This window comes from Papio anubis, chromosome 11, assembly GCF_008728515.1.
Source record: "Papio anubis isolate 15944 chromosome 11, Panubis1.0, whole genome shotgun sequence".
In the NCBI taxonomy this organism is placed as follows: Eukaryota; Metazoa; Chordata; class Mammalia; order Primates; family Cercopithecidae; genus Papio; species Papio anubis.
The window spans coordinates 10,337,312-10,348,098 of NC_044986.1; the positions used below are offsets into that span (position 1 = coordinate 10,337,312).

General features: G+C 41.5%; 1 protein-coding gene across 1 annotated transcript; it reads right to left on the minus strand.

Annotated features, from left to right (window-relative positions):
* Positions 1–211: 211 nt before the first annotated feature.
* Positions 212–10,460, minus strand: PSTK (phosphoseryl-tRNA kinase). Its single transcript, XM_021943811.2, has 6 exons — positions 9,727–10,460; positions 7,365–7,656; positions 6,919–7,117; positions 4,236–4,311; positions 3,654–3,747; positions 212–433 (listed from the first exon to the last, which is right to left on the minus strand). The coding sequence occupies exons 1-6, from the start codon at positions 9,940–9,942 to the stop codon at positions 234–236; spliced, it is 1,077 nt and encodes a 358-aa protein (XP_021799503.1). The 5' UTR covers positions 9,943–10,460; the 3' UTR covers positions 212–233.
* Positions 10,461–10,787: the final 327 nt, after the last annotated feature.

The following is a 10,787-nucleotide window of genomic DNA, read 5'->3' on the forward strand; positions in this document are numbered from 1 at the left end:
CTTCTCTTTATTCAAGATCCATTTAACTTGACTCCTGTCCCCCAAGCCCTACCCTAAGTGTTCTGGCACATGAGGAAGGCTGCCTCTGAGCTTAATTATCCACATCACGTTTGACAAGTGACTGACTCACTTTGGCATTACTAGCCTAGAAAACATCGTAATACAACACTGTTGTTTCAACAAATTTGCAAAAGCTTACCAAAATGAGACATTTGATTGGCAATTCAGAAATTTTAATGCTGCTTTGAAAAATACTTCTGTACAATATTATCTTTCTCATAATGAAAAAAAGAAATGACATCTGATATGTCAATGGTTTGCTGAAAGCACAGGTATTTTTTGTTTCCTTGTTTTAGGTCTTCCAAAAACTCTGCTTTGAGCTTGTTAAGTTCTTCTGCTAGAAGCTTCAAGTTGTGAGGAAGCACTTGTTCATCTAAAATAAAAAGATATTCTCAAATTACTTGTAAATTAAAGTAATCCGGGGTGTCTAATGACATGAGGAAATTAATTTGATTACTTTGAACAAACCAGTTAGATTCTACAAATAATTGCAATTGAGTTGGTGTAATATATAGAAAAAAGGTCACAATGTGATATTCAAAAATCATCTGAAACAAGTCAAAGAATTTAAATAACTTGTTAGGAAACATGTGAGCAGAAAAGACTAACCTGAAAGGGACTTTTTGTTGTTGTTGCCAAGAAAAATCAAGACAGCTGACTTACCACCTTACTAAATTAAACAGGCAAAAAAGTAAAAATAGATGACAATTTAGTTTTGAACCTGATAAATAATATCTAGAACAGTAGTTGTCCAATATAACTTTCTGCAATGATGGGCCTGTTCTATATCTGCTTTATTCAATACAGCAGCCACTAGCCACACGTGGGTAGTGTTACTGAGAAGCTGAACTTTATTTTTTTGTTAGCTTTATTAGGATATAATTCACATACAGTTTACCCATTTAATCTGTATAATACGGTGGTTTTTTTGTATATTTGCAGGTATGTGCAACCATCACCAGTTAACTTTAGAACATTTTCATCATCTCAAAAACCCATATCCTGGTGGCTCAAGCCTGTAATCCCAGCACTGTGGGAGGCCAAGGCAGGCAGATCACCTGAGGTCAGGCATTCGAGACCAGACTGGCCAACATGGCAAAACCCCTCCTCTATTAAAAATACAAAAATTAGCGAGGCATGGTGGCACATGCCTGTAATCCCAGCTACTCGGGAGGCTGAGGCAGAATACTTGAACCCAGGGGGTGGAGGTTGCAGTGAGCCGAGATCATGCCATTGTACAACAGAGCAAGACTCCATCTCAGAAACAAAGCAAAACAAAACCCCATATCCGTTAGCTATCATACTGCTTACCACCTTCCCTTCTGCCCACCCCCCAATCTCTAAGCAGCCACACAACCACTGTCTATCTCAAGATTTCCCTGTTCAGGACATTTCATATGACTGGAAATATACATATACTTGGTCTTTGGGACTGACTTCTTGCACTTTGCATCATGTTTTCAAGGTTATTCCACATTGTATAGCATATATCAGCATTTCATTCCTTTTTATGGCTGAATAATATTTTGGTATGGATACACCAAATTCTGTTTGTCAGCTGACAGACACATGGGTTATTTTCATATTTTGGCTATTACGAATAATGTTGCCATAAACATATGTGTACAAGTTTTTATGTGAACATGTTTTCATCTCTCTTGGGTATACACCTGAGAATGGAATTGCTGGCTTGCGTGCTAATGGAATGTTTGAGGGACTGCTAGCTGTTTTCCAAAGCGGCTGTACCGTCTGACATTCCTAACATATTTCTACACATTCTCAACAACACTTGGGTGTTTTAATTCTAGACCTCCTAGTGGGTGTGAAGTGCTACCTTATGGTTTTGATTTGTATTTCCCCAATGACTCATCATGTTGAGCATGTTTTCCTGTGGTTATTGGCCATTTGTATATCTTCCTTGGAAGCATGTCGACTCAGATCCTTTGCCCTTTTAAAAATTGGGTTATTTGTGTTTATTATTGAGTGGTAAGAGTTCTTTATATATTTTGGATACAAATCCCTTATGAGATATATGTCTGCAAATACTTTTTCCCATTATGGCTTGTCTTTTCACTTTCCTGATGGTAGAGGAACTGAATTTTTAAGCACAGATTAAAAACTACTACCTTCCCTCACCAAAAAAAAAAAAAATATATATATATATACACACACACACACACACACACACATATATATGGCTCTATATCTGTATGTTTTTAAATGGGTGTGATATAAGAGTGATTTGAGCATAACCGTACCTCCCACAACCCCCCAGGACCTTGCTTCATTTTATAGACAGAAAAGAAGAAAAGCAAATGGTTGAGTGAGAAGTCCTGGAACTTTTTTTTGTTTTATTTATGATGCCATTTCTGTCCTGGTCCTGTGTTTCTCAAACTTTGCATTGTAACCCATTAGTAAGTGGCAATCGGTATTTTTCTAAAATGAAATCAAGTAGAACACAGAGTTCATTAAACATGTGAATGTGTTTTGTGAAACTTGTTTCCACACATGAGTTCGTGTACTGGGTTATACCCTGGGTTACAATAAAATCAACTTATAGATCATAGTTTTATACAAGTTTGAAAACAGTATGGCTGGTATATTGTTTCCTTTTCCAATGTTCTAAGCTTTTGTAAAGGTAATAAATGATTGTGATGCAGGGGAGCAGAATGGGAAGCACAGACTGGAACTGGATGTAATTCTGGACCCCAGGTTACCCAAATATTTAGTAGCTGTTCAGCCTTGGACAAGTTACTTGTTCCTCTATGAACCTCCATTTCCCCATTTGTAAAATTATACCTTATAGGACTGTGAAGATTAGAAACAGTATTTGTAAAGCACTTAACATACAGAAAGGTGCTCAAAAAATGTTAGTTGCTGGTTTTAAAGGTACAATTTTAAATATAGCCATACAGTATTCAAGACCTAATGGAATTGTGCAAAACTCTAGTTACCACATATTTCATCTATTATATAAATTCTGGTTTATAATACATTGACTTTATTCAAATTCCATGCTGATCTTACACCTGGCCCCTGACTACCTCTCCCACTTTCTTACCTCACCCCATGCTCAATGGCCTCTTCTCGATTCCACAACAGTCCAACCAACCTCTGGGCTTCTGCACTTGATGTGTTCATTGCCTAGAATGATCCTCCAGATAGCTGCATGGTTCGCTCTTTCCCATCTTTGCTTAAATGTCATCTCTGAGAAGCCTTCCTGATTACCCTTTTAAAAATAAATCCTCCCATCACTACACTGCCTTACCCTACATTTTCTTCAGAGCATGGGCGTATACTCATGTAATTATGTTTTGTCTATCTCCTCATTAGAATGTTCTGCTCCCTGCCGATTGCCCAGCATCTACAGTAAGGCCTAGTACAGTAAGGCGACTCAGTAAAAATTTGTTGGATGGATGAACACTCAGTTCCAGAGTCAGAATTTTTAGTTATATTTAGTCAAATTGCATAATTAAATTGAAAACATGATGTGAATTTTTATGACTGAAAACTAATAAACTGAGTGTCGGGAATACAAGTAGCAGTAGAAAGTCACAATCATACCAACTCAACACATAACTGACACATCATACCTTTTGCTCCCTTCATTGTCTGAGATACAATCCTTCGGAGTGTCTGATCAGCTTTATGAAGAATGTTAGTTGAACAAATAATTCTATCTGTCTCCTATGTAATACAGACATTTGTTATTAGAAGTCACATAGTTTTATAAAATAAATGGCTAAAGCATAGGTCACATGTATTTGAAGGGACTAAAAGAAAAGTTTAACTGGCTTTTCTGTTATTCTTCCCTACAAGAGTCCAACCAAATCAGATCCAGTGGTAAACTGGGTTCCAGCTAGGGCGGTGATATGCTGGTGAATGTCTAATAACTGACTCTCCCAGAAAAAAAACCCGGACCTATCTGTAGTGTTTGCCAATTTCTGTGGTGTAAACATTCCTACCAACAAAACATCAACAGGCTACAACACTTCTGAAAGTTTAACAATCGGCTTTGGCCAGCCGGCATGAGCTGCCAACAGTGAGTGCTGGTGAGACGCCAAGCCAGTGACAACGCATCTCTCATTTCGCTCATATTTTATATTCAGCTCAAAAGATCTTCCTACAAAAAGTTGTTCCTTCTGATTTACATTAAATCTACACTGGAAGTTTACCTTTTGTTCCATATTGTCCTCAGCATATTTTACTGGATTTTCCAAAGCAGTGAGCAATAAATCAGTCACCTCCAGGCTACAGAGAAAATGGGATAAAATACAATAGATCTGTATATCCAACATCTGACTTTCAAAGAACTTGTATTTATGAATATTAAACTGAATTCTAGAGGAATGAAACTGCTATAACCCAAGATCCTTAACAAAAGGAAAAAAACTAAATGATTTAGAAGCTAGCTTCCACGTAGAAAATCCAAATGCAGTAGCTCAAAACAAGCTAAGGACCCCTCATTGAAAAATACCAATTTCCTAAGACTCACGTCAATAAGCTTTGAAAAGTCATTCTCCCTTCCCCTCTTAAGGCTGAACTGGGGGCCACAAGAGCTCAATTTTATTCCCTACGGAAAGATGCTTGGTCTTCACTTTCTGGCTCCCGCTTATTTACTGGATATGGACGAACAAAGTTTCTCACTGAGCAAGGCCCATGAAGGTTTCAGGTAGAATTCATTCACTGATTTAACAAATATTTATTGAACGTCTTATATGAAAAATACTGTACAACCACGTGCTGAGCTGGGGTTGTAGCAAGATCCTTGCCTTTGCCAAGTCTGATAATGTAATAGAGACAGATAAACAGTTATATAAAGCAAAAAATAATTTCAGATGGTGTTAACTACTTAAGTGAGCAAAGACAATGAACAAAGTGACAATGATAAGAGTGACAGGGCAGCCCAACTCATGTTCTTTGCTTTAGTTAGGATGGTCAGTGAAGGCAGCCAAGGATCAATACGTGGGAAGGGCAGGGGGGCAGCAAGTACAAGGACCCAAGGGCAAGAACCAGCTCCTTGTGTTCATGCAGTAGAGAAAGGCTGAAAAGAAGCAAGGAGGGAGAGTGGCAGAATATGAAGCTGGAGAATTCATCTGGGTTAGAACATATAAGTTAGGGTAAGGAGTTTAAATTTTACTCAGATTATGGGAGTGGCACTAAAAAGTTTTAAGCGAGTGAGCTCATCAAGTTAAAGCTCAGCCTCAAGATGATCTTCCTCACACTGAAAAGAACCCAGGTTCTGGAGTGAGTGAGATTCCACTGGGTCCAAATCTTGGCTCTGCCACTTCCTACCTGGGTATATTACTTTACTTACCTGGGCCCCAGTTATCCCGTCTATAAAATGGGGATGATAGTTTCTACCCTTAAAGGGTAGAAAACTACCCTTTCTTCCCATCAGGTGGATGGTCTCAGGAGGCAGTGCCTGTGGCCTCTGGCCATTCCTCTGTAAACAGGTCTCAAGAGGACAATCTAAAAAGAGCTGGTTGTGAGGACTGAATGAGACCATATATATAATTTGAGTTTTAGTGTCTATTTAGCCAGTGATCACTAGCTAATTTTCATATCCATGCCCTTTTGTTCTATTTAGTCTGTTTGTTTAGAGGCAGGGTTTCACTGTCACCCAGGCTAAAATGCAGTGGTGTTATCATAGCTCACTGCAACCTCAAACTCTTGGGTTCAAGTGATCCTCCCTTCTTGGCCTCCCAAGTGCTGGGATCACAGGTGTGAGCCACTTGTTTACAGTCTTAAAAGAGGTAAAGCATAGCAAATAGATTTTTAAGGGAACTATAACCTTAAGAGAAGATTCTTAAAAAGAATTGCAAAAGGAATTATAGACACTGTTCCCAATATAACCCAAAATTTAAGAAAATATTAGCCAGGGGTGGTAGCTCATGCTTGTAATCCCAGCAATTTGGGAGGCCAACTTGGAAGAACTGCTTGAGGCCACGAGTTTCAGACCAGCCTGGGCAACACAGTGAGACCCTGTTACTACAATAAATTAAAAAATTAGCTGGGCTTGGCAGTGTGGGCCTGTAGTTCCAGTTACTTAGGAGACTGAGACAGGAGAATTGCTTGAGCCCAGGAGGTCAAGGCTGCAGTGAGCTGATACCAATCCCTCGTGGACAATATGCAGGAACTAAGGGAATGTGGTCAGTATACCTGTAGAACTGCACAGTCCAATACAATAGTCACTGGCCACATGAAGCTATTTAAGTTTAAATTAATAACTTAAACACAAAATTCAGGTCATCAGTTACACTAGCTACTTTTAAGGGCTCAACAGTCAAATGTGGCTAGCAGCTACCATATTAGTGCAAATATAGAACATTTCCATCACCAGCAAAGTTTCTGCTAGAAATATGCTGCTCAAGAGCTCTCACGACATACGTAATGAATGAAATGCATCAGACAGCACAGCCTATAAGCCTCACATACAAAAGCAATGTAACGATGGTGAGCTCTAAGGCAAATACGACCCAATACCAGTCGCACTCTTTCACAGATTTATTTCTAAAAGAAAACTACCAGGCGACCTATTTAGATTATGTATTTTAGCAAGAGAATCAGATGTGTTCTCTGAATTTCCTGCTCCAACTACTGAAAGACAGTATAATCCTAACAGTTATGAGCAGACATTTGCAAATAAACTTGGGTTCAAATCTCAGCTGTCATTTACAAGCTCAGTGATTCTGGACAAACTAAATTTTCCCATTACACTTTTGGCTTCCACACAAAGGGGGAAATAATGTCTCTCCAATGCCTGTGTGGGGACTAACTAAGCCAACACAGACAAAGCACTGACCATGAACCTGGCACAGGGGAGCATCCAGGGAGGGATGACTTTGAGTGGAATACCTGGCCTCCGAAGCACATGCTGGACTCGGAATTGTGAGGCTGTTGTGTTCCCAAGCATTTTTCTCAGGGTTGGGCTTTTCTAGCTTTCTTTCCATCAGGTGGATGGTCTCAGGAGGCAGTGCCTGTGGCCTCTGGCTATTCCTCTGTAAACAGGTCTCAAGAGGACAATCTAAAAAGAGCTGGCAAAAGCCCAATGAATCTGAAAACAGTTTAAAATGACAGAATTACTGCTATACTATTTTTCCAAAATATGAAATAAACATATATTAGACAAATTATGACAATTATAGTAGGAAAAACTCCATTTGCAATACTGAACATCTAGCTTTTAAAATGAAGTCAATCTACATAACCTCCTAATCAAGTTAAATTCTCATTGAAGACAATAGTGTTTTTGAAATGTGAATAAGAATCTCCATGTGTAAGAAAAAAAGAGTTTTAATTACATTTCCGAGCCAGCTGGTAGACTTCATATCTCATACTCTGATAATAAAAATTGTCATCCAAAACCAGAAACAAAGGTCTAGAAACAGCAGTTTTTGTTAAGAGGTAGCAAGACTGGGCCTCATATGCTGCAGAAAATATCAGATCTTGATCCTTTAGGCAGGTTATAAAATCTTCCCACATGGCTTCAGTCCTGCTGGGTGGGACAGACATCTGACACCCATTAATGACAGCCATCAAGAAGTATTCCAGGTACTTCAACAGTTCCTGTCGAAGCAATTTCCATTGGGATGGCTACAAGAGACCAAAGAATTGCAATTCATATTAGGCCACTAGGGTGGTTGGTCATCTGGCCTCACTGCCACCCTGCCCCATATGAAAATTTCACCTCACAGTATGGAACCATCTGTAGTTCTCTAACATGCCTGGTTTCTCATGACTTTCTCATGGCCATTCCTTCTGCCTGGAAAACTAACGATACTAGTGCTGTGTAAAGTTTTCTCAGACTCAATCATGCAGAAGGCAGCTCAGCCTCTCCCTTGCCCATCACGACTCCCCATTCTACACATATGTCTCCACTCTGGCAGTGCTTACAGTTTAAGCATCTGTTTACGCTTCTCTCTCTGCCAGATCACTGTCCATTGTATACTCAGCCTCCAGCAGAGGGTCTGGCACCCAATAGGTGCTCCAGAAATGTATATTAAATGGATGACTGACTGAATGAGTGAACAAACAATTTACTTATCATCCAAGAGAAAGGTGGAGTCAAAATCGGCATCCTACCAAAATAGTCTGGCTAAGATATAATAATGCAGGTTTTCCCTTGAAATGAGAAAGGTAGTAGACAGCAAAAAGATCAGGTGAAAAGTCCCTGGGTCAAGAAGAAAAGACCTCAGGCTAACAAATAAGTTGATATGGGATGGGGAAAGATGGAGGAAACAGACTGAGGGGAATAAATAGCTTGAGAATACAAGTAATCTTGTGCTGGTCAAGGGCTGTGGAGAATCCTGACATAGTTAAGAAATCTAAGCTGGAGGGAAAACGGGAGGACAGGAGAGTGAGAACTCTCACTTGCCTGCCCATGCCTTACCACCACTGAGATTACACTACATACAACAAACACATCAGCTAAACCCACTAAATTGGAAACACATATCACTTCCTAAGAGGTGAGCAGATGAGTCCCACAGTTTTTGTCCATAGGAAAAGCGTGGAAAAAACAACATAATACAAGTGAAGGGAAAGCCAGCAAATACAACAATCCCTATCGACAACTTTCAGATGTCTCCCAAGTGGTGAAAATACTATCATCCAGGTCAATCCTGTGCTATCCCGACACTGTACTTACTTCGCAATTAACCAAGAATGAGAAAGTAGATACACTTTGCTGGAGAGCCCATGCACCAAATGTACTGTATTTATATATACTTAAGAGAGTGGAGTCACATAACATTTGCATTTGATTTCTGTAAATTCATCTACATTAGGCATTAAACAACAAAATAATAATGTTAAAATTTCAGAATATTTCAAAGAGTATTTACTCTAGAGTGAGCATGAGATGAGAGAAACGAATGTAATCTACTCTTCCCCCACTGGTCTCAGTTTCCACATGCTTCTCCAAGAGGATGTATCTCACCGTGCTGTGAGACGAGGAGGGCTTAAAGAGATGTACGTGGAACATACAACTTGTTCCGTAAATACAAACCCATTACTTCCTCTGGTGGTCAACTAAGAAACAGCCATCTTTCCCAAAGCTGGCAGAGGCAGATTGACTTTACAAAGATTAAGCTTCATAGGTCTGATAATGCATTTGTACAGCCTCTTTCTATCGTTCTGAAGGACCCTAGCAATTCTGTTACTTATAATTTGTATTCTTTTTCTTAAAGAGGATTCCTCAAATTACAAAACCTGAGTCCACTCGTAGCTAGACGTTTAGAGCTTCTTTCCCTCTCTTAAGGAGAAACTTTCTAAGGGATTTTCAAGAGTGCATTTGACTACAGGGGCTGTCCACCTTGCATGCTGACTTGAGAACCTGACCCTGTCTTAAGACTCAACTGTATAGAATATACAATATATACATGCATCAAATATACAGATAAGCCTCTAAAATGCATCGCTCTAACCGTTGGCTTTGTAACTACTTTATGACACATTTCTACAGCCAACTCATTCACCCTCTGCAGTAACTATGTTAACCCAGCTCCACTTTCCTCGAACTTCACCTCCCAGACCAAGCACGGTCTAGCGTGCAGTTGGCGCTCATGGCAAATCACCCAGCACCGAGTGGACGCCAGTGGCCCGGCCCGGCCCCGCCCCGCCCCGTCCCGCGCCGAGGCCCAGGCCCCGCCCCTCCGTGCTGACCGCCGGTCGCGCTCTTGCCCCGGCGAGAAACGCGTCGGGCATGACATCATCATACGCGACAACACCAACGGCCCAACCCTGCTCCTGCCGCAGGCGGTGGGCGAGGGCGCGCGCGAAAGTCGATTTTCCTGCCGCGGGGAGGCCGCAGAGGACGCAGAGGACTCGTTTCCGTGGCCCGTCGCTGCCGGTTCCTCTGGTGTTCTCGGCGGTCTTCATGCTGCCCGGGGAGACCGGAGGAGGCTGGGAGAGTCGTCTCCGGGCCACCGTCTGCCCAGCGCGCACGCGCAGCGTCTCCGCCGCCTGCCGGCGCAGTGGAGGAACTGGCGTGGCTGGGTTTCCGTGCGGCCCCAGAAGCACCTGCTCCACTGGTTCCCTTCTGCTCCCGAGGACCAGAGGCTGGAGAGACCGCGGCGCTGCGTTCCTAGCTCCTGGACATTTCCAAGGGGTCCCAGAGTTAGGATTAATCTTCAGATAGAATCACCTTCCCTGCCGAAAGTTGCCAGCCAGCAGGATTGGCGCCTCAGTTTTATTAGGATGAGGTCTTTCTGCTCAGGAAAATCCCAAAAGAGACGTTGAGCCTTTCCCTCCAGCAATCTTTAGAAAATAAGTTGCTGGAAATCAAAGAATAGGAGGCGAGGCTGACAGTCCTACCACCTCACTCCTTTGCGGTTCCCAGATGTGAACAGTGCAAGGGCAAAGTAAACATTCGTTATTGTGCCCTCACGCCACCAGTGGGCAGCAGAAGTGAAGAAATATGGTCAGGAAAGGCATCCATAGACCTCAATTCCAGTGCATGCAGGCAGAGAACAATAGGTGTTTGTGTTAAAAAGTAATACTAAGCTATGGAGAAGTATAAAACAAGTTTTTTTGTTTGGGGGTGTGTTGTAGAAAAATTGAATTCAGATAATAGTTTTTTGTTTTTTGAGACAGGGTCTCACTCTCTCGCCCAGACTGGAGTGCAGTGGCCCCAACTCAGCTCACCGCAACCTCCGCCTCTCAGGCTCGAGGGATTCTCCTGCCTCAGCCTCCTGAGTAGCTGGGATTACAGGCGCACGCCACTA